The sequence below is a fragment of the Gorilla gorilla genome, chromosome 2, assembly GCF_029281585.2.
Source record: "Gorilla gorilla gorilla isolate KB3781 chromosome 2, NHGRI_mGorGor1-v2.1_pri, whole genome shotgun sequence".
Lineage (NCBI taxonomy): Eukaryota > Metazoa > Chordata > Mammalia > Primates > Hominidae > Gorilla > Gorilla gorilla.
The window spans coordinates 46939735-46966133 of NC_086017.1; the positions used below are offsets into that span (position 1 = coordinate 46939735).

Consider the following 26399-nt stretch of genomic DNA (forward strand, 5'->3'; position numbering starts at 1 on the left):
GGGCATAGTAGTATGGTTTTCCTTTTCACTGGGGGTGCAGCCCTTGGAGTCTCAGCTTAATGTGTTTGGGAAGTGGTCTCCTATTAGACTCTCCATTTCAAACCATTCCATGATTTTGTCCTCCTTTTGCCACCTTCCGAGCCTGTGAAAACTAATGTTTGTGATTCCTGGGGTTTCTCTAATGTCTTTTGATAAAGTTGACCTCAGAGATCTCGTTACCTCTCTGAGTTCCTGCTTTGTCTTAGATTTTGATCCTTGAGTGTTCTTTAATCTTTTAGCAAGTCCTTGTTGCATGTTAAAAGATTAGTTATATTTTATTCCTCATTTGTGTTCGTTTTCACCAGGAGGCTCAATTCAGGCTTCTTTGCTTACTTGGTGTCTCTAGTTCTGGTGCCTGGTGCTTTGGTCAATGAAGTGGGGTTGGTAGGATTCTATTACTTACCTGTTTTTTGGTTTTATTTTTTGTTTTGCAGTTCTCCGGGAGATGTTGCATAACCACTCCTTCGTGGGCTGTGTGAATCCTCAGTGGGCCTTGGCACAGCATCAAACCAAGTTATACCTTCTCAACACCACCAAGCTTAGGTAAATCAGTTGAGTGTGTGAACAAGCAGAGCTACTACAACAATGGTCCAGGGAGCACAGGCACAAAAGCTAAGGAGAGCAACATGAGGTAGTTGGGAGGGCACAGGCTTTGGAGTCAGACACATGTGGTTTCAAATCCAAGTTCGACCATTTCCCATTTATTTGACTGTAGACAAGTTACATTCCTAAACTACGTCTCAGATTTCTCATCTGTAAGTTGTGGTATTACTAGTTAACATGCAGGGGTTTTGTTTGTTTGTTTGTTTGTTTGTGAGGGTAAGAAATAACCCAAGAAGCCTAGTCCTTGGTAGTTGCTCAGTGCCCTTTAAATGTTGTGAACCAGGTGGTGAGGGTTTGGTACTGCTAGAGAATTCTGGTATCTGCTCTGTGCAACAGAGTACTGTAGGTGATGCAAGAGAAAGAAGACCTGATGCCTTCTTTCCTCCCAGCTTTGAGAATGGAGCAAAGGCCTACCCCAGCCACCAAGTGAGCCAGTGGGCTTGATCAGCACAGGAAAGGTGACCCCGGCAGTTTCATTTGACTATTGCATGGCTGGCAACATTTCTATTGATTGTTTCCAGGGACCTTGGCGGATGAGCTCCTGTTGAGTCTAGCATCTCTGTTAAATCTGTTCTCAAATAGGTAATGCGTATGGGAGGATGCTGCCACCTTGCATCTACTAGACATCACCTATCTACTGTGAGACTCTCCCTCTAAGCCCTGCTGTGGCCTCAGAGTGCTTATTGGCCCTATGAGTGGGGCAGCCACTATACATTGCATGGAGTTGGTACATGAAATAGAAACCTATTCGCCATCCCTTGAAACTGCCCCAGTCCAGAAGCTTCCTGTTAGCACATGTACCTCCTTGTATGTATTCAGAACTCATTCCATCTAGGCTTGGAAACCCGTTTGGTGCAACTCTGTTCAAGTTCCATTGTCTGCTTTGAGAATGCTTGGGCTTGTATAGTGAGCTGTCACTTTTTAATTTGTTAGGAATTCTACTCCCCTTGCTTTTTCTTTTCCAGCATGTTTAAGGGAATGACCTCCAAGGCCCCAAATCACAGTTGTATTCATGTTCTTTCATCTCACAGATACAATCCAGGCCAGTCCCAGATTTGCAGCTGTTAATAAATGTGAATGGTTTTCCAGTAAGGGGGTAGAAAAACATAGGGAGAGAACCGGGTTCAGAGTTCAATATCTGGATTCAAGTCCTTCCTTTAGCACTTTACTAACTGACGTAGAATAAGTCAGCTACTCAATAGGTGCCTCAGTTTCCCCACCAAAATGCAGACATAGAAGGTGCTTTGTCTGCTTTGATGAGAAGTCTTTAAGCAAGTCTATGGGGTTCAATGTGTTTTAAGAACTATAAAGTACCATATAAATGTGGCCTTTATTCCCATTGTGTTTTTGGAAGTAATTCAATATAGTGTGTACTTCATAGCTGCTTTTGGACTATTGCCAGCCAGTGTATCATCCTAAACTACATGTCAGCATAGTATAATCCTGTCTTAGGTCTACTTTTGATTATTTAGGAAGACTCCCTGCCCTTCCTATACATTTCACATAATTTTTAATAAGTTGTAAAAAACAAAAGTGATTTATAGGATTCTTTGTAAGTGGGGGAAAGGTAAGCAGACAAAAAGTTTTTAAATCTTACTGCAGAGTGTCAGAAACCTTTTATAGCACCAGACAGGTAGGGACAGAACATGAGTGGCAGCAAGCCAGACTTGGTCTTAGTGCTCTAACCTGTCTGTTAGAGGCTGGCCAGTCAGACCCCTGGTTGAAGACGTTGGGAATCCCAGCTCTTTGGAGGGGTAAGAGATTTTGTTAGACTGTTAACCAGATTCCACAGCCAGGCAGAACTATTTCTGTCTCATCCATGTTTCAGGGATTACTTCTCCCATTTTGTCCCAACTGCTTGTATCACAAGCATGAATTCAGCTTTTCCTTAAAGTCGCTTCATTTTTATTTTCAGTGAAGAACTGTTCTACCAGATACTCATTTATGATTTTGCCAATTTTGGTGTTCTCAGGTTATCGGTAAGTTTAGATCCTTTTCACTTCTGAAATTTCAACTGATCGTTTCTGAAAATAGTAGCTCTCCACTAATATCTTATTTGTAGTATATTAAATTTTTCTAAAAATTCTAAGGATAGTTGCTGTATTGTATGATTTGCATATTGAGGTATCTATAAGAAGTTTTATACTTTTTAGCAAAATAGTCATTTGGTAGCCAACTTAAACAAATGTTTATTAGTATAGAAGTTAATATCTACTGATACTCGGCCGGGTGCGGTGGCTCATGCCTGTAATCCCATCACTTTGGGAGGCTGAGGCAGGCAGATCATTTGAGGTCAGGAGTTCAAGACCAGCCTGACCAATATGATGAAACCCTGTCTCTACTAAATTACAAATATTAGCAGGGTATGGTGGTGGGCGCCTGTAATCCCAGCTACTCAGGAGGCTAAGGCAGGAGAATCATTTGAACCCAGGAGGCAGAGGTTGCAATGAGCTGAGATCACGCCACTGCACTCCAGCCTGGGCAACAGAGCAAGATTCCCTCAAAAAAATAAATATCTACTGACACTTAATACTTGGAAAGGGATAAAAATAAACATTGTCTAAAGCCGTGGTCCAAACACAACCCCTGCCAACAATTTTAGTCCATTTCTTCCAAGGCTTTTTTTTTCTATGCCTTTTGTGAAAACTGTCAAAAACTTTTTCAATGCTGAATTTTAGTTCTGAATTAAAAATCATACTACCTGTTTATATGGTTTCATATCCACTTTTTTCATGTGATATACTCTACAAAAAGCCTGCTGAGATTTTGATGGGGATTATGTTGAATCTAGATCAATTTAGGGTGAAAAACTTTTGTTAGATAAATCCCTTAGTATTTCACATTTTTTAATGCTAAATGGCATTTTTCAAAAATTTTCTTTTTTCTTTTCTTTTTTGAGACAGAGTCTTGTTCTGTTGCCCAGGCTGGAGTACAATGGCAAAATCTTGGTTCACTGCAACCTCCGCCTCCTGGGTTCAAGCGATTCTCAAACTGCCTCAGCCTCCCAAGTAGCTGGGATTACAGGCATGTGCCACCACGCCCGGCTAATTTTTTAAACTATTTATAGTAGAGAGGGGGTTTCACCATGTTGACCAGGCTGGTCTTGAACTCCTGACCTCAGGTGATCTGCCCACCTTGGCTTCCCAAAGTGCTGGGATTACAGGTGTGAGCCACTGCGTCTGGCCTCAAATTTTTTTTTTTTTTTTTTTTTAAGAGACAGGGGTCTCACTCTTGCCTAGGCTGGAGTGCAGTGGCGTGATCATAGGTCACTGAAGCTTTGAACTCCTAGGCTCAAGTAGCTAGGAATACAAGTGTGTACCACTACACCTGGCTAATTTAAAAAAAAAAAATTTTTTTGTAGAAACGGGAGTCTTGTGTTACCAAGGCTAATCTCAAACTCATGGCCTCAAGTGATCCTCTTGCCTCAGGCTCCCAGAGTGCTAGGATTGTAGGCATGAGTTACTTCACCCAGCCAAAAAACTTCAGTTTCCTATTGTTTATTTGCTAGTATATAGAAATACGTATAGTTTTGCACATTGATGCTGTATCTTGCAACCTTGTTAAACTCACTTACTAGTTCTAGTAGATTTTTTGTAGATTCTATCAGATTTTCTATATATGTATCATGTCTTCTGAGAATAAAGAAACTTTTACTTCTTGCTGTGCAAACTGAACACCTTTTCTTTCTTTCTTTCTTTTTTTAAGACGGAGTTTTGCTCTTGTCACCCAGGCTGGAGTGCAGTGGCTGGATCTCGGCTTACTGCAACCTCCACCTCCTGGGTTCAGGCAATTCTCCTGCCTCAGCCTCCTGAGTAGCTGGGATTACAGGCGCCCGCCACCATGCCCGGCTAATTTTTTTGTATTTTTAGTAGAGTTGGGGTTTCACCATGTGGCCGAGCTGGTCTTGAACTCCTGACCTCAGGTAATCTGCCTGTCTCAGCCTCCCAAAGTGCTGGGATTACAGGCGTGAATTACTGCGCCCGGCTGCCTTTTATTTCTTTCTCTTGACTGACTGCACTGGCTAGAGCCTCCAATACAATGTTGAATAGAAGTGGTAAGAATGGGCCAGGCATAGTGGCTCATGCCTCTAATCCTAGCACTTTGGGAGAGTATGGTGGGCAGGTTACTTGAGGCCAGGAGTTTGAGATCAGCCTGGCCAACATGGTGAAACTCTGTCTCTATTAAAAATACAAAATATAGTTGGGTGTGGCAGTCCACGTCTGTAATCCCAGCTACTTGGGTGGCTGAGGCATGAGAATCGCTTGAACCCAGGAGGCGGAGGTTGCAGTGAGCCAAGAATGCACCACTGCACTCCAGCCTGGGCAACACACACACACACATGAAAAACAAAGTGGTAAGAATGGAAATCCTTCTCTTCTTCCTGATCTAAGGGGGAAAGGGGAAAGTCTTTCACAAAACATTCAGTATGCTGTTAGCCATATAGGTTTTTTTGTAGATGCCCATTATGAGGTTGAGGAAGTTCCCTCTGTTCCTTATTTGCTAGAGATTTTATTTAGGATTGGATGTTGAATTTTTTTCAAATGCTTTTTTTGCATCTACTGAGATAATCATATGATTTTTCTTTTATAGTTTGTTAATATAGTGAATTACATTGATTTTCATATGTTAAACCAATCTTTGCATTCCTGGGATGAACTCTGCTTGGTTATAATATATAATCCTTTTTATTTATTATGAGATTTGATTTGCTAAAATTTTTATTATAATTATTTTATCTGTGCTCATGAATGTTACTAGTTTATAGTTTTCTTTTAGTCTTTGGTTTTTGTATCAGGGTAATGCTGGCCTCATAGAATGAGTTGGTAAGTATCCCCTCCTTTTCCATTTTCTGAAAGAGTTTTGTGTAGAATTGATGTTAAAATTATTGCTTAATGTTTGGTAGAACTCAACAGTGAAGCCATCTGGGCTTGGAGATTTTCTTCATGGGAAGGTTTTTAACTGCAAATTCTATTTCTTTAATAGTATAGAGCTATTCAGGTTATCTGTTTCTTCTTAGGTAAGCTTTGGTATTTTGTTTCTTTGAAGAAATTTGTCCCATTTAATCTAAATTTTTAAATTTACTGACAAAGTTATTTATAATATTTCTTATTCTTTTATTATCTATGGATCTCTTGGTGACATAACCTCTCTCATTCCTAATATTGGTAATTTCAGGCTTTTCTTTTTAACTTGGTCAGTCTGGCTAGAGGTTTATCAATTTTATTGATCTTCTCAAAGAACTAACTTTTGGTTTCATAGATTTTTCTTTTCTATTTTCTATTTCATTGATATCTGCTCTGACTTTTAATCTTTCTTATACCTATTTTGGTTTAATTTGTCTTCTGTTTCACATTTCTTTTTTTTTTTTGAGACAGAGTCTTGCTCTGTCGCCCAGGCTGGAGTGCAGTACAGTGGTGCGATCTTGGCTCACTGTAACCTCAGCCTTCCAGGTTCAAGCGATTCCTGTGTCTAAGCCTCCCAAGTAGCTGAGATTACAGGCATGCACCACCAGCTAATTTTTGTATTTTTAGTAGAGATGGGGTTTCACTGTGTTGGCCAGGCTGGTCTCAAACTCCTGACCTCAGGTGATCCACCTGCCTTGGCCTCCCAAAGTGCTGGGATTACAGGTGTGAGCCATTGTGGCTGGCCTGTTTCACATTTCTTAAGGTAGAAGCTGAGGTCACGGATTTGAGACCTTTCTTCTTTTCTAATACAGGTGTTAAGTGCTACAAATATCCCTTAAGCACTGCTTCAACAGCATCCCACAAATTTTGATAGTTTTGTTTTCATTTTCATTCAGTTCAAAATACCTTCTAATTTCCCTTTTGATTTCTTCTTTGACCTACATGTTTTTTAGAACTGTGTTATTTAGTTTCCAATCTCTTGAGGATTTTTAAAACAATATGTTATTGATTTCTAATTTATTTCCATCTCAAAGAACATACTTGCCTTTTTTTATACATTTATTGAAACTTTTTTTATGGCCCAGAATATGGTCTGTGTTGGTAAATGTTCCATGTGTACTTGAAAATAATTTGTATTCTGATCTCATTGAGTTGAATGTTCTAGGTATATCAAGTTGATAGTGATGCCCAAGTCTCCTGTATCTTTACTGATTTTCTGCCTGTTCTGTTATTGAGAAAGGGGTATTGAAACTTCCAACTATAATTATGATTTGTCTGTTCTCTTTGCAGTTCTCTTAGTTTTTGCCTTCATATATATATATACATATATATGTATATATATGATTTTTTTTTTTTTTTTGAGATGGAGTCTTGCTCTGTTGCCCAGGCTGGAGTGCAGTGGTGTGATCTCGACTCACTGCAAGCTCCGCCTCCCAGGTTCATGATATTCTCCTGCCTCAGCCTCCCGAATAGCTGGGACTACAGGCGCCCACCACCACGCCCAGCTAATTTTTTGTATTTTTAGTAGAGACAGGGTTTCACCACGTTAGCAAGGATGGTCTCGATCTGACCTCGTGATCCGCCCAGCTTAGCCTCCCAAAGTGCTGGGATTACAGGCATGAGCCACCGCGCTCAGCCCATATATTTTAAAGCTCTGTTATTGGATACATAAACATTTAGGATTGTTATATCCTTTTGATAATGGACTCTTCTATTATGAAAAGATAATGTACTGTGGGTTTATAACATATGTAAAAGTATCAGTAACATATTATCAGAAGGGGAGAAATGGAAGATAACTTAGGCATCTTATTTTTAAGCATAGTTTTCCCTTTGTTTCTGCATTAGATGATTTACCTGAAATGTCATTCAATTTAACTTACTCTCCATCCTCACCCCCCTGGCTTTAGTTATGAGGCAGTAGAAAGAAATGATCTGCCTGTGGTTTTCTAGAAATACGAAAGTTGAGTCCTTAAGGCTACACAGAAGGAAAGTACCTCCCCAGGGCTTCACCCTTCCCATCCTTTCAGCAGGCTTTTTGTCTGTCGTATCTTCTCTGTTGAAATGGCCATTGACAAGAGGAGGAAAGGGGTTTTGTTGTGGATTGTTCAGGCACTTCCTTTGGGGTATATGGGGGATGAGTGTTACATTTGTGGTTTCTCACCTGCTATTCTGATAGTGGATTCTTGGGAATTCAGGCTTCATTTGGATGCTCCGTTAAAGCTTGCTTCTTCATGTTCTTGCTTCTTCCTAGGAGCCAGCACCGCTCTTTGACCTCGCCATGCTTGCCTTAGATAGTCCAGAGAGTGGCTGGACAGAGGAAGATGGTCCCAAAGAAGGACTTGCTGAATACATTGTTGAGTTTCTGAAGAAGAAGGCTGAGATGCTTGCAGACTATTTCTCTTTGGAAATTGATGAGGTGTGACAGCCATTCTTATACTTCTGTTGTATTCTTCAAATAAAATTTCCAGCCGGGTGCGGTGGCTCATGACTGTAATCCCAGCACTTTGGGAGGCTGAGGTGGGCAGATAACTTGGGGTCAGGAGTTCAAAACCAGCTGGCCAACATGATGAAACCCCGTCTCTACTAAAAAAATAGAAAAATTAGCCAGGCGTGGTGGCGGGCACCTGTAATCCAAGCTGCTCAGGAGGCTGAGGCAGAAGAATCACTTAAACCCAAGAGGTAGAAGTTGCAGTGAGCCGAGATTGCACCACTGCACTCTAGCCTAGGCGACAGCGAGACTGCGTCTCAAAAAAAAAAAAAACGTTCCAAGGTCAGGACTAGGCCTCCCCTCAGAAGCAGCAAGTGACATATGTGACATCCTCTCCACCCCCTATTTGCATTTCTAGGTTACATAACTGTACTACTATCCATGCATGCCTACTCTTGTTCCCAGGGTGAAGGACCCAGACATGGAGAGCCGAATCCCTGCAGGCCATTATAAATATTATGCCATTTGCTCCCATTTCTTCTTATTCCTTCATTTTTGGGGCTCTCCATCTTGATGTGTTCTTTGGATCGTGAACAGATCCAAAGAAAAGGTTGTTCTGCCGTGCTGTTTGTCAGGATGAAAAACTCTTTTTAAGTGTTTAGGTCTGCCCCCAGTGCCCAGCCCAATCAAGTAACGTGGTCACCCAGAGTGGCAGATAGGAGCACAAGGCCTGGGAAAGCACTGGAGAAATGGGATTTGTTTAAACTATGACAGCATTATTTCTTGTTCCCTTGTCCTTTTTCCTGCAAGCAGGAAGGGAACCTGATTGGATTACCCCTTCTGATTGACAACTATGTGCCCCCTTTGGAGGGACTGCCTATCTTCATTCTTCGACTAGCCACTGAGGTCAGTGATCAATCAGATACTAAGCATTTCGGTACTTGCATGTGTGCTGGAGGGAAAGGGCAAATGACCACCCTTTGATCTGGAATGATAAAGATGACAAGGGTGGGATAGCTGAAGGCCTGCTCTCATCCCCACTAATATTCATCCCCAGCAATATTCAACAGTCCCATTTATAGTTTTAACGCCTAAAGTATCACATTTCATTTTTTAGCTTTAAGTAGTCTGTGATCTCCATTTAGAATGAGAATGTTTAAATTCGTACCTATTTTGAGGTATTGAATTCTTTGGACCAGGTGAATTGGGACGAAGAAAAGGAATGTTTTGAAAGCCTCAGTAAAGAATGCGCTATGTTCTACTCCATCCGGAAGCAGTACATATCTGAGGAGTCGACCCTCTCAGGCCAGCAGGTACAGTGGTGATGCACACTGGCACCCCAGGACTAGGACAGGCCCTCATACAATCTTTAGGAGATGAAACTTGCCCATCTCTAAAATTTCGGGATTTCTTTGTACCCAACAAGGTTCAAACACAACAGTCAGCTTTTATTCATGATTTTTACTTCGATCTGCTGATGTAGAACATACCTCCAGAGTGACCTCAGAAATTGTCAAATGTGAAAACACAAGCCATCACAGTGAGAAATGGGAGGTTGAGTTAGATTGTCTAAGGCTGGAGAGTCCATATACTCCCACTGTTAGCTCTGAAGTGTGTAGCCAGTCTTCAGATTCTGGGTCAGTTGCCTCAGTCTCTCTTAGCTTTTGCCTTACTCTTTATCCGACCACTGCCCTGCCAGGAAAACAAGGCTCTATAACTCCTCTTACAGGTCAGCTTGACACAAAAAGGGTGCCTGGATTCCTAATGTTTCATTGTCACTTTTCCCAGTCAGATGATAATGCTTTTCAAATCAACATATATTTTGGGGGAGGTTGGAAGAGAGAGTTGAAATATTCTAAGAATCAAAGAGTAGCCCACTTTAATCAGAGTATGACCCCTGATTGCTCACAGTCATCTCCTGAGCAGTGTGAGCGAGTTTCAGATGAGGAGGCTGAAGGCCAGTCAGGCATGCTCGAGGATTCCAGGTCTGTAGGTGGGAGGGCAGAGATTTAGTCCTGTTGGCCAAAGCCTCTAGGGAATTTCTCACTCCAGTGGAGAAGGCAATACACTTACCAAACTGTGTGGAAACTATCTCATTTGATTAGAAATTTTACCGCAAGAAAAGGAAGGACAGTTGAGAAAGAACATTTTCTTACACATGAGACAGCTAAGGCTTACAAGAAGGAGAGGAATAATGAGGCAAAATAATCCTCATTAATATTTTCATTCCTCCCCTGGGGATTAGAACTACTTTCAGACCCGATTTTAATGTTAAGTTAGGTACTTCCTACAGTTGCCATCCAAATATCAGTCAGGATCAGACATGATGTTAGCTCCTGCTACAGTAAAACCATTTTCTCCCTGAATGAAAACAAAGGTTCCACAGGAGACAGTCCCACAGAGCAGTGGCTTCTTTTCCTCCCTTAAAAACCTCATGTTGGCTGGACACAGTGGCTCACACCTGTAATCCCAGCATTTTAGGAGGCTGAGGTGGGAAGATGGCTTAAGCCCTGGAGTTTGAGGCTGTAGAGCTATGATCACACCACTGCCCTTCAGCCTGGGTGACAGAGCAAGACCTTGTCTCTAAATAAACAAACAAAAAAAAATCCTCTTGTGTTCAGGCCTGTGGGATCCCCTGAGAGGCTGGCCCACAAGATCCACTTCAAAAGCCCTAGATAACACCAAGTCTTTCCAGGCCCAGTGCACATCCCATCAGCCAGGACACCAGTGTATGTTGGGATGCAAACAGGGAGGCTTATGACATCTAATGTGTTTTCCAGAGTGAAGGGCCTGGCTCCATTCCAAACTCCTGGAAGTGGACTGTGGAACACATTGTCTATAAAGCCTTGCGCTCACACATTCTGCCTCCTAAACATTTCACAGAAGATGGAAATATCCTGCAGCTTGCTAACCTGCCTGATCTATACAAAGTCTTTGAGAGGTGTTAAATATGGTCATTTATGCACTGTGGGATGTGTTCTTCTTTCTCTGTATTCCGATACAAAGTGTTGTATCAAAGTGTGATATACAAAGTGTACCAACATAAGTGTTGGTAGCACTTAAGACTTACACTTGCCTTCTGATAGTATTCCTTTATACACAGTGGATTGATTATAAATAAATAGATGTGTCTTAACATAATTTCTTATTTAATTTTATTATGTATATATTGTGTAAGTTCAGATGCCAAAAAGAGGTCTTGAACATGTCACAGGCTCTGATGGCACTGACCATGGAGAAAGCTTGATTTGATCATCTGGTGTCTACAGTAACCAAAGCTAATTATTAAGGAAGAAAACTTGAAGAAAGAAAACAGTCCTTACTTCATCATCTATAATGAGTTTTTTGTTTTTTGTTTTGAGACGGAGTCTTGCTTTGTTGCCCAGGCTGGAGTGCAGTGGCGCGATCTTGGCTCACTGCAACCTCCGCTTACCGGGTTCAAGCAATTCTCCTGCCTCAGCTTCCTGAGTAGCTGGGATTACAGGCACCTGCCACCACGCCCGGCTAATTTTTGTATTTTTAGTAGAGATGTGGTTTCACGATGCTGGCCAAGCTGGTCTCAAACTCCTGACCTCAGGTGATCCTCCCACCTCAGCCTCCCAAAGTAAGTGCTGGGATTACAGGCATGAGCCACTGCGGCCGGCATTAAGTATGAGTTTTTAAGTTAGCCCACTTTGTTAATGACTATGAGTACTAATAGCTTAAGATAAAGAAGTTTCTAGGTAATCTTGTTTGAAGGATGATGTAAAAATATAAACTGTGAGTGACAAAATAAACTTCCTTAATATTTGCCTACATTTAGAGAAATGGAGCATTCAGCTCAGAAAGGAAGAATGTCTGTGGTTTTAAGGTAAAATCCATATTCCAAGATTCAGTGAAGAAAGTTCAGTGATGATAAAGAACAGACTACTCTCATCTTATGAAGAAATGAAGCAATTTCACTTGGAAAGACTAGGAAGACAAAATGTTACAGACGTATTTATTGTGCCACAAAATAGGCAAGGTCAGTTTTGAACAATAAGAACTCCATAAAGTAGACCAGGGCATCTCAGAAGTGAAGTTCCATGAGCCCAGGTGGGGCACAGGCTGGGTGACCTTGAGTGGAGAGGAAGAGGGGTTTTCTGAGCTTCAAGAGCTGGGCCACACAGTATGTTGGTTTTAGCTGGGATGGAGTTCTAGAACAAACCTGCACTTTAGAACACCTTTCTACCCACCCCCAACCACACAACTTGCTACTATTAGTAAATGTATAGGCTGAGGCACGGTGGCTCACGCCTGTAATCCCAACACTTTGGGAGGCTGAGGCAGGCAGATCACTTGTGGTCAGTAGTTCAAGACCAGCCTGGGCAACATGGTGAAACCCTAACTCTACTAAAAATACAAAAATTAGCAGGGTGTGGTGGCAGGCACCTGTAATCCCACCTACTTGGGAGGCTGAGGCAGGAGAATCAAGCTTGAACCCGGAAGGCAGAGGTTGCAGTGAGCCAAGATCATGCCACTGCACTCCAGCATGGGTGACAGCACGAGACTGTCTCTCAAAAAAAAAGAGGCCAGGCACAGTGGCCCACACCTCTAATCCCAGCACTTTGGGAGGTCGAGGTGGGCGGATCACTTGAAGTCAGGAGTTCAAGACCAGCCTGGCCAACATGGTGAAACCCCATCTCTACTGAAAATACAAAAATCAGTCGGGTGTGGTGGTGCACACCTGTAGTCCCAGCTCCTCGGGAGGCTGAGGCAGAAGAATCACCTGAACCTGGGAGGCAGAGGTTGCAGTGAGCCGAGATCGTGCCACTGCACTCCAGCCTGGGTGACTGAGCGAAACTCTGTCTCAAAAAAAAAAAGAAAAAGAAAGAAAATGTATAGAAAATCATCTCAATTCAGAAGATTGGTATCCATATTTTTTAAATGAAGGGCTAATTAATTAAAAAAGGAACAAATATTAGAGATTTTATTCACTTTTGAGTTACCTTTTTAAAGTCTAGTTTTATTATCTTATGTGCCTTTAGTCAGTCACTAGATTTTCCCCCAATATATTTTCTGTGTAAGCACTTTAAAGATACAATAATCATTTCAATAAAACCACCTGGGTACTAAGAGCAAACGAGAATCATAAATTCTGCAAAGTAGTTGCACTCCATGATTTTAAAAATACCTCTTGGACAGGGTACCTCTAAAGATGAAACTCAAGTCTTTAAAAGTTCTACATTCCAGATTGTTTTTCCTTGAGAAGGAGACAAAAGAAGAGGGATGTGGTTGCCATGATTTGTTTTAAAGTCTCCTATAACAAAATGAACATGTCAGTAGCCAATTGTGGTTGGCAAAAGGGTGTATTTAATAGAATCTGCAGGCAGATTTCCAATCTGCCTGCCCTGCCCTCCCCTCCCCCTTTGGGTTTGTTTGAGGTTTCATTCCACAAATAAGCAGCAGATAAAATACTTTACAAGGTACAGCACAGTTGTATTGAAGAAAAAAAGGACCCAACTCTTACTTTAAGAGTATTAGGCCTGGACTTCCCCTGCCCCATGCAATAAAGCAAGTTTTATATACACTCCCCATATTTTTTTCTAACATTTTCTTATATAAATTTAAATATTTTACAAAAAAAAGGCTTTTTTCCTCCAAACATACAAATTTGAGTGAAACATAGATTCCCCACCCGAGAACTTGTTTCTTCACTAAAATATAAATGTTGTCTGATATTAAGGGTAAATGTCTTTTGACCACTGGCGATCACTGAAGTCTGAATTGCACCGTGGAGAAGGCACTTGTGTTTTCTGAGGTCTCCAGCAAGTATCTCAGTGAGCACTCACAGAATTGCTGTCTGTCCTCCAGAACCCGTGCCAAGGCCTCCGAGTGCCCAGTTACTGAGGCAGCTGGGGAAAAATGTTGAGTAAACATGATTCTACAATTACGGAGATAAAAAATAAAAACAGCATGGACTGGTTCTACCCTAGAATCAAACTACAACAAAATCCAAAGTGTTCATTCATGTAGATCCAAAATGACTTCATTCTCTCATAAATTATAAAATACAAAGGTGGCTGTTTTAATGACAAAACTCAAAACAGTACTAAAAGGGGTTTGTGTCAATGGACAAAAGTCAGTCCCTCTAGGTAGGGCCCCAAGGAGCATCACCCAGGTTGAAGGGTGGTTTTCCTACTGCTGGGCCAGAAGTGCTGTCCTATTGGCCTTCATCTTCTCCAGCCGCTTGGCCAGGTGGCTGTTGGTCATCTCCATCTCCTCAATCTTGTCCAGTGCTGTTCGTAACTGGAGACAGGGAGAATGCAGTCACTACATGTGGTCAGAAACAACATCCAGTGCTACTCTATTTTCAACTTCCTGGGAAATGAAAGCACTGCTAATTGTGATGGCCTTGCACAGGACCCACAACCTCATTTTTTCTATCAGTTAGAGGTGTTAAATGATGATACTGAGGATTGTTTTTTGTTTTAATCACAGAAAGGATATATAGAAGTTGGAGAAATAGACCTGATCTGAAGCAAAAATAAAAACTATCTTTTTACTTAGTATCTAATTGACCAAAACATAAAAGTAAATGGCAGTCACTATGCAGGTCAAAAACCAACACAAATTAGTTAAGTGACTCCACTGCTGTTTCCTTAAGTATCAAATTTCTTACACAGCTAAGAATTATTTCCAGAAGATTTTTTCTTTTTAGGAATGTATTCTCCAAGAAGCATATTAAAAGAAGTACCTCTCGTTGTAGCTTCCGTTTTTCTGCTTTCAATTCATCTTCAACTTTCTCAGCATTCTCAGCAGCAGTTTTATATCTCAGAACCTGTCCCTCAAGCCGGCTAATCTGTAAGTATGAGAACATAGGCCTCTAGTACTGGGCACTAGAAGTCACCACTTTTTGGTAGCCAAGATGGAAATACAATGTCATTATAAATGCCAAGTAATCTAACACTAACAAGTCCCCTAAGGGTGACTCATAAGTCCGCTCAGAACTCAGTTGCTATTTATAAATCAAGAAATGTCCCCAGAGAGGATTACAGCTGTAGAGTCATTTTAGGGCCAATTTCCCATGCTAAGTTTTATTATGACCATATTGTTTAAGTGCCAAAGCAATATAGGAAGAGACACTAAATGGAAAAGTTCTTACACTTTTTGGAATGTGTAAGGGATTTTATTACAAATGATCTTGAATTCTCTTGAAATATCTACAAAAACAATGATAGCTATAGTTTCCTATGGTTTTAGAGAAAACAGAAGGCTAAAATGTCCCAACAAGTGCTCTCTGCTGGCTTTTCTATTTTAATACAGAACTATTATTGATCCAACTGCAAAGGCAACCCAGGCACTCATGGGTTGTTAGCCATTTAGATGCAGGAAGGACATTTAAATAACTTGGTACCATATGGAAGTACTTACACTTTGCTCCAAGGTAGTTATATCCTGTTCTGCTTTTGAAAGCTTAAATTTGTATTCGCTAATTTGTCTATTGGCATCTCCTAGAACAGAAGAAGACAATGAATTATCTTCACCTGTCAGAGATGACAGTATGAGCCATCAGGCAGTACCTCTGTGGCACAGAGAGGACCATGCAGTCTTAAGATTACAAAATACAGGGCTGGGCGCGGTGACTCACGCCTGTAATCCCAGCATTTTGGGAGGCCGAGGTGGGTGGATCATGAGGTCAAGAGATAGAGGAGACCATCCTGGCCAACATGGTGAAACCCTGTCTCTACTAAAAATATAAAAATTAGCTGGGCGTGGTGGCACAGGCCTGTAGTCCCAGCTACTCGGGAAGCTGAGGCAGGAGAATCACTTGAACCCGGGAGGCAGAGGTTGCAGTGAGCTAAGATCGCGCCACTGCACTCCAGCCTGGCAACAGAGCGATACTCCATCCCCCTGCCAAAAAAAAATTACAAAATACAAATGCACACACAACAACCACAGCATCTTCAGCAGCCCAGGTTCTGGACTGTATATACTACAAGATGCTCTAGCATATATGTTACTACAGTATCCCTTGCAGCAAGAGTTAGAAGAAAATTCTTTACCTTATGATATGTGTGAGCAGGGCTTGAGAAAGGAGCCCTGCCAATTCAGCAGCAGCCCCTACCAACCTTATGTGTAACCTTGTGGAGCCTCCATGCCCACGGGACTGGGCCCTCTAGTTCCCTGAACGCGGCCCCATGCCTTCCCATCTCCCAGGTTTTGCTTCTGCTATCCAATACTGTAAGGGTCCTTTTCTCCCACCTCTGACTTGCTTCAAGGCCAAGCTCAATTTTCACCTCTTTCATGACTCCCCTTAATTATAAGTCCTTCCCTTGCTGTATTTTATTTGCATTTTTATGACATTTGTCATGCTTTTTAAACATCGTATGTGTAAGCAAGGAGAGGGGCCCTGTCTTGGCCTTCCTAAATCTACCTATGTACCTAGCCAAGTGCACACAGTGTATGCCTAAATAAATATATGTTGGAATAAATGCTGTTCAGTAATGTGATAATGTGTTATGGGTAGAGCTATAAGTTACTAGATGAACATCTGACCTAGGAAGTAAATCACTTAAAATGAAAAGTTTAGAAATGATGGCAGGGGACTTTTAAAATCCCTCCAAGAATCCAAGTTTAGCAAAAATCAGTCTCTGGCATGATTAGAGTAATAAGATTTGCAAAAGATAAACCAAATCTAACATACCACAGGAAATATTCAGATTATCTAACTTAAGAACTTTTCTACATTTCCACATGACCAAGGTTACAATTACTTATACAGTCTTCAATGTGAGAGGTTTCTCTTTTTTTTTTTTTGAGATGGAATCTCGCTCTGTCGCCCAGGCTGGAGTGCAGTGGCGCGATCTCGGCTCACTGCAAGCTCCATCTCCCAGGTTCACGCCATTCTCCTGCCTCAGCCTCCTGAGTAGTTGGGACTACAGGCACCCGCCACCACGCCTGGCTAAATTCTTGTATTTTTAGTAGAGATGGGGTTTCACCATGTTAGCCAGGATGGTCTCGATCTCCTGACCTCGTGATCCGCCCACCTCAGCCTCCTAAAGTGATGAGAGGTTTTTCTAATTGGACAATTACTGTCACCTTAAAAGGGACAGGGTTACCATCTCCCCAGAAGCCATATCTGGTAGTGAAAGAGAAGTATTCCTATTTCTGAGCCCTAAAACAAGCTTCAGGATCTGATTTTTAAATTGTTATCCTCAGCAATCTATTGCTTATCCAAACGTACTGCTTCCTTCTCACTCTCCAAACCACCTTTCCCTTCCTGTTTTCAAAAGTTTAAGTCTCTTATCTCAGTAACTTCATGTGTGTTTTGAAATCCCATTCCAAAACACTCTCATAATAGGCAAGGCACCATCCAGAACCAAGAGTTGCTCCACTCCTGGCCTTCTGGTCCAGGGGAGTTGCTTGCTTTTGTCTTTGCCAGCTTTCCCACAGTCCTGCAAAGCTCACTTTGTTCTACACCTCCTGCCTGGGTACTTAACCTTCTGCAAATACCAGCTATACAACAACCTACCTACTCTAGGAAGTATTCACACATAAATGCCAGCCCATTCCCCCTAAATCTGTTTCCTTTTAAATTTGTTGCTTAAGGACAATCTCTCAGATCTATTCCCTACCCTCTCTCTAAGACTGCTGACAGCTACTGAACTGGTTCAGGCTCACCACCGTAGTAGCTTCCTAACTAGTCAGCCTGCCTCTTCCCATGTCCCTGTTCTCATCTACCGCCAACACGAAAATGACATTCTTGAACAAAATATTCACCAGGTAATGTCACAAGTGTCCTAACTGACGTCCAACAGAAAAGATAATACCAATATCAAAAGTTAGTATTAATAAGCCTTAACCCAAAAAGTCTTTTCTCTTTTTTTTTTTTTGAAGAGACGGGTTTTCACCACATTGCCCAGGCTGGTCTCAAACTTCTGAGCTCAAGCAGTCCACCACCTCAGCCTCTCCAAATGCTGGGATTATGGGTGTGGGCCACCACGCCTGGCCCCAAGATGTCTTTTCTTGGCAGCCTATCTCAGAAGGTTTAGATGAAAAGTCCATGGAATAAACAAGATTTTAATATTAGTTATCAGAAAAGTCACTATTCTTATTGGAAAAATAAAAATCTCCTCTGTCCGAGAATTACACATAATCACTAACAAAGGCTAACTACAAATTCCTGCTGAAATCTTCCTACTATGGGAATTAGTGTGACTACAGTGATCATTTTATTATGAGGTCAAAAGTAGAAAATGAGAAAAACTGGAATAATTCGGGTAAAATGAATAGAATAGACTTTATTTTGTGGACTTATTTTAAATTTCATCTAATAAAGATAAACTTGGATTAACAAAATACTTCTAGGAAAATTCTGAAACTACTCAATTTAGTGTGAAGTAGTTCCAAATAGATTAGTCCAATTATCCAAGATAAATTCCAGAGAAAAAACTTTAATGGGGAAGGGTGCTTGCCGTATGGGAGCTTAAAGATGACACATGGATGTGGAAAAGGACAGTGCCAGGTTGTCAAAAGGCATTTCACTGTGTGCAAAAAGTTCCTAGAAATCACTTTATCCAGAAAGGGTAAGAGCAATAAACCTCATTATCCCCTGAAGCACACAGGCTAGTGGAGCCTCTATTCAGCTATATTGCTGACTAGGACTGTTTTTCTGGACTAGCCAAGGACTAACCAATTTTTGCAGCATAGCTCTTCTTAAGAAAAGCATATTAACGGCCTGGCGCGGTGGCTCATGCCTGTAATCCCAGCACTCTGGGAGGCTGAGGTGGGCAGATCACCTGAGGCCAGGAGTTCGAGACCAGCCTGGTAACTATGGTGAAACTCTGTCTCTGCTAAAAACATAAAAAACTAGCCGGGCATGGTGGCAGGCGCCTATAATCCCAGCTACTCAGGAGGCTGAGGCAGGAGAATTACTTGAACCCAGGAGGCAGAGGCTGCAGTGAACGGAGATTGCACCACTGCACTCTGACCTGGGTGACAGAGTGAGACTCCCATCTCAAAAAAAAAAAAAAAAAAAAGAAAAGTGTATTACAAGATACCAGCAACCTGCTGACAAACCCACCCCTGGGACACAGTCTATATACAGACTGGGACTGGCCTGTCCCCCGGTACCTACTCTGCATTTCGATGAACTGCAAGTCTGAGCCATTCTGCAGTCCTGCCAGGTCACCCACTGTGCCATCATTCCTGGAGCATTTCTGTCGTTCCTCCTCTAACTGAAGCTTCAGTTTTCTAATCTGAAATGAAAATAAAGGTTCATCAGCAAGATCCAATCTCTCAAATGAAGCCGATGCTTATTCTATGGTCACATCATAGAACAAAGCAGACCCTTATGGTATCAGCCACATTCATTCAAAACCTATTTTCTTGAGTGCCTAATAGGAGACACACATCGTCCTAGGTGCTAAAGATAAGCTATGAACAAACATCGAAAAGAGCAAGCCCCAGGACCAGGTGTCCCAGTAGAAAATAGCCATATTTTAAATTTGTGTCTGCTTATGGAACAGTACATCTTTGGGCTATTTTTTGTTACTTTTATTTAAAATGGAAAATTCTAGCCAGGCACAATGGCATGTACCTATGTATCAGGCTACTTGGGAGGCTGAGGCATGAGGATCACATGAGCCCAGGAGTTTGAGACCGACCTGGGCAACACAGTGAGACCTCATCTCTAAAAAAAATAAAACAAAAATATAAACAGTTAACTGATAGGGTATATTCAAGAGATTATTTCTTAAAATGGAAGATTCCATGAGCAGTTTTTTGTTGTTTACTTTTAGACATAGGTTAAATTTTCTTACTTAGAAAACATCCTGTATGTAAAAATAATTGGGGCCGGGCATGGTGGCTCACGCCTGTAATCCCAGCACTTTGGGAAGCTGAGGCGGGCGGATCACAAGGTCAAGAGATCGAGACCATCCTGGCCAAAATGGTGAAACCCCATCTCTACTAAAACTACAAAAATTAGTGGGGCATGGTGGCACGCGCCCGTAGTCCCAACTACTACGGAGGCTGAGGCAGGAGAATCATTTGAACCTGGTAGGTGGAGGTTGCAGTGAGCAGAGATCACATCACTGCACTCCAGCCTGGTGACAGAGCGAGACTCTGTCTCAAAAAAAAAAATTAAAAAAAAAATAATAATAATAATAATTGGATACATAGAGATGGCTTCCCCAGCTGTCCTTAACTCCACCAACAGGGGTCAAAGGGAGGCCTCTGCACTAAGATTAAGTTTGCCACTCCCCAATGGGAAAAGGGTAAGCTCTATATTGGGACTAACTCTATACTTCCCAGACACCTCTGCCCTTTCAACACACAGGGTCACCATCATTAGCTGCCTTGAGGGAATCAGGACAAATCTCATTATCTCCATCATTCCTATTTATGTGCATCTCACAAAGGGTCATATCCTTCCTCTGCACTCTTCCTCACAAGGGTCTGTATGACCACTAACCTTCATCTCCTAACCTTTCCCAATGCCTGAAACTTTTCCACTGTGCCCTCTAGAATTATCAGTCCATCATCAGCAAACACCCTCTGTCCTCAGTCTTTTCTGAGCATCCCCCCTTTACCCTCGTGCTCTGATAACCCTCTCCTGCTGCTTCTGCAGCTCTCTCAAACACTGTTTTTGTTTTGTTTTGTTTGTTTGTTTGTTTGAGACAGGGTCTCGCTCTGTGGCCCAGACTGGAGTGCGGTGGCATGATCTCAGCTCACTGCAACCTCCGCCTCCCGGGTTCAAGCGATTTTCCTGCCTCAGCCCCCCGAGTAGCTGGGATTCCAGGTGCATGCCACCACGTCTAATTTTTGTATTTTTAGTAGATGGGGTTTCGTCATGTTGGCCAGGCTGGTCTTGAACTCCTGACCTCAAGTCATCCGCCCACCTTGGCCTCCCCAAGTGCTGGGATTACAGACATGAGCCACCATGCCCGGCCCTTTTTTTTTTTTGTACTTCCACAGCCTCCTACCACTGAATCTAGAAATGGAATAGGTGTCCTCTTGCTTTCCTTGCTGGCATTTTCCCTCCATCTTCCCTAAAAGTCCCAGGTCTTAATCTCGTCTCTTCAAATTATATACACTAACTACTTATCATTGCCAAAATCCCATTCCTTCATCACCATTTATGAAATAGCTCCCAACTTGCACTCCCTCTAGACTATTCCTGTCTTAATTTTTGGTAATTTCAATGTACATCTAAGTAGAGGATCTCCCTTACAAATGATCTCTCAATTTCTGGTATATCTCCTCTTACGGTTTGGATGTCTGTCCCCTCCAAATCTCATGTTGAAATGTATTCCCCAGTGCTGAAGGTGGGGCCTGGCAGGAGGTATCTGGGTCATGGGGCAGATCCCTCATGAATAGCTTTGCACCATTCCCTTGGTGATGAGTGAGTTCTCGCTCTGGTAGTTCACACAAGATATGGTTGTTTAAGAGTGTATGTTACCTCCCCACTTTCTCTGGCTTCCGCTCAACATATGACGTGCCTGCTCCCCCTTCACCTTCCGCCGTGATGAGAAGTTTCCTGAGGCTGGCTGAGCGCGGTGGCTCATGCCTGTAATCCCAGCACTTTGGGAGGCCGAGGTGGGTGGATCACCTAAGGTCAGGAGTTCAAGACCAGCCTGGCCTGAGGCCTCAGGAAACTGAGCTCAGAAGCTGAGCAGATGCTGACACCATACTTCCTCTACAGCTTGCAGAACCATGAGCCAGTTTAAACCTCTTTTCTTTTTCTTTTTTTTTTTTTCCTTTTTTTTTTTTTTGAGACAAAGTGTCACTCTGCCACCCAAGGCTGGAGTGCAGTGGCGCAATCTTGGCTCACTGCAGCCTCCACCTCCCTCTTGCCTCAGCCTCCCAAGTAGCTGGGACTACAGGCACCCACCACCATGCCCGGCTAATTTTTGTATATTTTTAGTAGAGTTGGGGTTTCACCATGTTGGCCAGGGTGGTCTCAACTCCTGACCTCAACCACCTGCCTCAGCCTCCAAAAGTGCCGGGATTACAGGCATGAGCTGCTGTGCCCAGTCAAACATCTTTTCTTTATAAATTACCCAGCCTCAGATATTCCTTTATAGTGAAGCAAAAATGGACTAACCCACCTCCCTTCCAAGGATCTTGCTATCTATCCCTTCTTGCACTCAGCTACTCACTCCCACAGTCATATACCAGATCTCATCATTAGACAATTGTAATCCCTACACAATTTAGTTCCATGTATCCTCTCTCTAACCACTATTCCTCATCTTTCTAGGTCATTCTCTCTAGACCCGAATTCCAACAACCCTTCAACCACACTGGTACCACTAATCTACAGATTACATCTTCTTTCTACTATACCTTGATGTGTTCCTGAATATCTCCCGAATCCTCTTCATCCAGTTTAATTTCAAGGTCCATCATTATAATCATTTTCTTACATACTCCCTCACCTCTCCTGCCCCATTAATACTGTCCTAGTAAAATCTAGCTCTCTACCCACTCCATGCCTGCCCCTATGCTGCTGTAAGTAGCCAGAGAAACACATATAATAAATGCATTCACACAAACCTTCTAACATATCATATAATATTGTCTGATGTCTTCCTACTAGAATGCCTCTCAGGCAGGAATTTTTTTTTTCTAAACTAATTTATTCACTGAAATATCCCAGTGCCTAGAATAGTGCATGTTAAATAGTAGAATCTCACTCAACATTTGTTGAATGACTGAATAGGAGTTCCAAAATAGAGAACACAGCATATGGGAGGGGAAAAAAATCAGTAACAAAATCATTCAAGAAATTTTCCCAGAACTAAAGGATGGGAGCTCCTAGAATTGACAGGGGCCCAGCATCACACATGAAAACTTCAAATCACATGACTATCTTCAAATTACATCAGAATGCTAGAGAGAAAGAGAATAGGATACAAGCTTCCACAAAGAGGAGAAAAATAGATCACAAATCAGAAAAGATCAGAACTCAAAATGTTCATGAAAACTCAACAGCCATGCTCGAAGTCACAGCACAATGAAGAAATGTCCTTTTAAAAAATCTTAAGGAGAACCATGGCAACTCAGGATTCTCTACCCAGCCAAACTATTTTAATCAAGTGAGAGGGTAGAATGAAGACATCTTCAGGCCTGCAAGGTCATGAAAAATTAACAATCCACAAACCCTCTTCTCAGGAAGCTACTGGAAGATGTACCAAAATAAGAGAATAAATAAGGAGAAAGGCATGAGACACCAGAAAAAGGGAACCCAACCTAAATCACATGCAAAGAAAATCTCCAGATGCCAATGAAGGGTGACCACATCTATGTACCGAGAGGGCAAGCCACTAGTTTAGAAAGGGACAAGTCAGACGCACCAAGATTCAACAAACTGGAACTGAAATAACACCAGATGCATCTGAAAATACTGAGTGGGATTAATCTACTCTTGGAGATTCTGTGGCTAAATTGATGATAGAAAACCAAGCAAATACAAAGAAAAACCATAACATTAACTTTAGAGGAAACTAATAGTTCTGAGGGAGATGATCCTAGAATGCAACCTGGCTCCACTGTGTGAGTAGTGTTTAGAGGGTCCTAATGACACAAGCAGGCTGGAATTACACGGTTCCTTTATTAGGAGGGTATAAGAGTGGAAAATAAGTATGTGTGTGGCAGGGACAAAGGATGAAAAACAGCTAAATCCTCATCTTCCATAAAAGGATGTCAATATAGAATGCCTGAAGCAGAACAATCAAGACGCAACGTAAGTATGTTATACAGAGATACAAGGACAGTACACAAGAATCAGCTAAAAGTATTTAACAGAAATGGTCAGGGGCGAGGTCAGAGGAGCCAGGGCAGGGGACTGCTGTGTTCATAACAAGCTTTGTAAAAAACTATATGACTCCTTAAACTATGTGTCCTTAAAAAAATGTTTTCAGAACAGAAAATAACAAAGAGGTAAAATATGAATTATCTATCCTTCATATCTCACTTGAGTACTGATGTTTGAAAGAAGCATATTTTTTTAATGAACATTTCAATTAGCCAGTATTTTACCATGTAACTTTGTTAAAATTATATTACACTCCAATAAGAATGCCTTTACCTGTGACAGTAGTTCTTCCTTCTCTCCAGCAAGTTTTCGTAGCCTTACATCTAAAACAAATGAAAAAGATCATAAACTAAATATGTGATGATATAGTATATAAACAATTAAAAATTTTTCAAACTCATAAACAGCTAATATTATCTGATAAATTACATTACTTACAGCTCTGAATATCTAAAGAAATAAAGGTGTTAATAGCATTACAGTAAAGTTCTTAACTATCTAAAAAGTATTTCCACACAACTGATATTTATCAGGGCACCAAATCCAACATTTGTTCCCCACAGCAGTCACTTGCCACTTAAAGACAAACTGAAGTACCAAGGAGGTCATTTCCTTGTTTCAAGCTTTCACTAGTAGACAGACAACTCAAATGTCAAGTGTTTTCCTAAAGGCTGAGCCCTTAGCGGGAGAGATCCAAATATGTGAAAGAAGATGGGGTAAGAGCAGGACTGGGCAAAGGAAGCTAGAGAAGAGAAAAGAGAGGAGCATAATGCTGGAAGAAGCAAAGTCCCCAAAAGCTAGTAGGGAGGGAAGGGGACCCACTCCAAGATGTGGGCAGCCAGGCCAGGCGTGGTGGCTCACGCCTGTAATCCCAGCACTTTGGGAGGCCTAGCTGGGTGGATCACTTGAGGTCAGGAGTTCAAGACCAGCCTGGCCAAAATGGTGAAACCACGTCTCTACTAAAAAAATACAAAAATTAACCGAGCGTGGTGGCAGGCGCCTGTAATCCCAGCTACTCGGGAAGCCGTCTGAACCCAGGAGATAGAGGTTGTACATTGCAGTGAACTGAGATCACGCCACTACAATCCTGCCCGGGCGACCGAGTGAGACTTCGTCTCAAAAAAAAAAAAAAAAAAAAAAGATGTGGGCATCCATGTGTGGATCTGCGGTGGCAGCACCATTAGGGCTCACTCCTAGCCTGTGGAGGTTTGACTCTTCCCAAGCCTGCATTAAAATAGGCCCCTTCAGCTGAGGAGATACCGTGGTTCACTTAAAAAAGCAGCTGATACCTCGCCAACCACTACCCTCTGTAAACAGGGTCACAGCCCAATAAAGATTTTGGTTTCTTCTGCACCTTCCAAGCAGATCTGCCTGCTTGGACCTGCAGACGAGGGAAAAAACAGCAGGGAAACACCCTGGGCTGCCTATAGCCAGACTCTCGTTCCATTCTCCAGATCTCTCTTGCTCACCCAGCATCCTGTTTTATTCAAAGTGCCCTACAATCACATTTCTGGAATGCACATTAGAGAATGTGCTTACTAACTTTCAAAATGTTTTTCAGTTTGCTTCACACTTGTATCTCTCACTCCTCTAAGAAGCTTACACATATATGAAAACAAGATGAAAAACAAAAATAGATTTTTTTTTTTAAATAAAAGTGAGCTAATGATACAGTATCTATCTGTGCCATTTTTCTTCCTCTAGAGTAGATTTCTTTGTGGGGTCAATGGATGGGCGACTCTGATTTCTCAGAGAGAGGTGTCAGCAACTTTGTGGTTTCCTGAAGAGAGGTGTCAGATTCTCAAAGGGTTAAATTTAAGAGGTTTAGACTTTAAGAGTCTGGGAAGACCTGCTCTGGAAGTCATACTTCTCTGATATCTTTTTGGTCATCTGTTTCTTGGCTTAAGAAATGTGGTGGAAAAGAGGTACAGAACCCTGGGGTAAGTAGTGGAACATAAAACCAGATGTTCCAAGGATGAGAAACTTACAACACACTTGAGAAGTCTCCTGCTAGCCTACTGCTCCCCTAGCACAGGTATACTAGACTATCTCTTTGCAGAAAAGTTTGTAGTTAAGTAAAAACCGATGTGTATAGGCCCATAGTACTTCCATCCACAGGCCTTACAGTTACACTTATTGCCTTAGAGTGACCCAGATGCTGATTTCCCAAGGTCAAGGATGTCTGAAGACAATGTGCCAATGTGCCCAGATTCTTCTGGTTAAGGATCTACTTGAGTCTCAGCCCTTATGCTGTTTTTGTTTTCCAAGCTGGGATATGAAAAAGCAGAAAACCCAATAGGGTAACATTAATCCAAGTCAACATAGCAACCAGTATCTTACCTAATGGCCCTTCTCCTGCTGACTCCAAGACCTGAGCAGCTTCCTGAGACACAACAGTGATGGCTCCAGCCACTGGTTCATGACTGACATCACCATTGGGAGTGCCATCGGGGATTATAACTAAGCCATGTTTCTGCAGGGGGGAAAAACCCACCATCACAAAAGGCCCATATGGAAGCAGTAAGCTCTGTGAGGTCACTCTGCAACAATACATGTTTGCTACAGGTAAAACCTGGTTAGAATCAGTTACATGAAATATAGCTCTGTGTAAGAAATAGCTTAAACCTACCAAATCTGGATT

The 26399-nt window shown here is 42.0% G+C and overlaps 2 protein-coding genes across 49 annotated transcripts in view; one reads left to right on the forward strand and one right to left on the reverse strand.

Moving 5' to 3' along the window:
• The window catches only part of MLH1 (mutL homolog 1), a 57796-nt gene extending 46678 nt beyond the window's left edge, over positions 1 to 11118 (forward strand). For all 3 annotated transcript variants that reach the window (XM_004033830.5, XM_063703692.1, XM_063703691.1), the window contains exons 14-19: positions 474 to 582; positions 2558 to 2621; positions 7801 to 7965; positions 8791 to 8883; positions 9177 to 9290; positions 10758 to 11118. In XM_004033830.5, the coding sequence (XP_004033878.3) occupies positions 474 to 582; positions 2558 to 2621; positions 7801 to 7965; positions 8791 to 8883; positions 9177 to 9290; positions 10758 to 10925 (713 nt within the window). In that variant the 3' untranslated portion in view covers positions 10926 to 11118. The remainder of the gene's footprint in view (positions 1 to 473; positions 583 to 2557; positions 2622 to 7800; positions 7966 to 8790; positions 8884 to 9176; positions 9291 to 10757) is intronic.
• Positions 11119 to 13285: 2167 nt separating this feature from the next.
• The window catches only part of LRRFIP2 (LRR binding FLII interacting protein 2), a 125824-nt gene continuing 112710 nt past the window's right edge, over positions 13286 to 26399 (reverse strand). For all 46 annotated transcript variants that reach the window (XM_004033828.5, XM_055381259.2, XM_004033827.5 and 43 more), the window contains 6 exons: positions 26099 to 26231; positions 24032 to 24081; positions 19076 to 19196; positions 15370 to 15449; positions 14693 to 14797; positions 13286 to 14244 (listed from right to left, as the gene is read on the reverse strand). In XM_004033828.5, the coding sequence (XP_004033876.1) occupies positions 14134 to 14244; positions 14693 to 14797; positions 15370 to 15449; positions 19076 to 19196; positions 24032 to 24081; positions 26099 to 26231 (600 nt within the window). In that variant the 3' untranslated portion in view covers positions 13286 to 14133. The remainder of the gene's footprint in view (positions 14245 to 14692; positions 14798 to 15369; positions 15450 to 19075; positions 19197 to 24031; positions 24082 to 26098; positions 26232 to 26399) is intronic.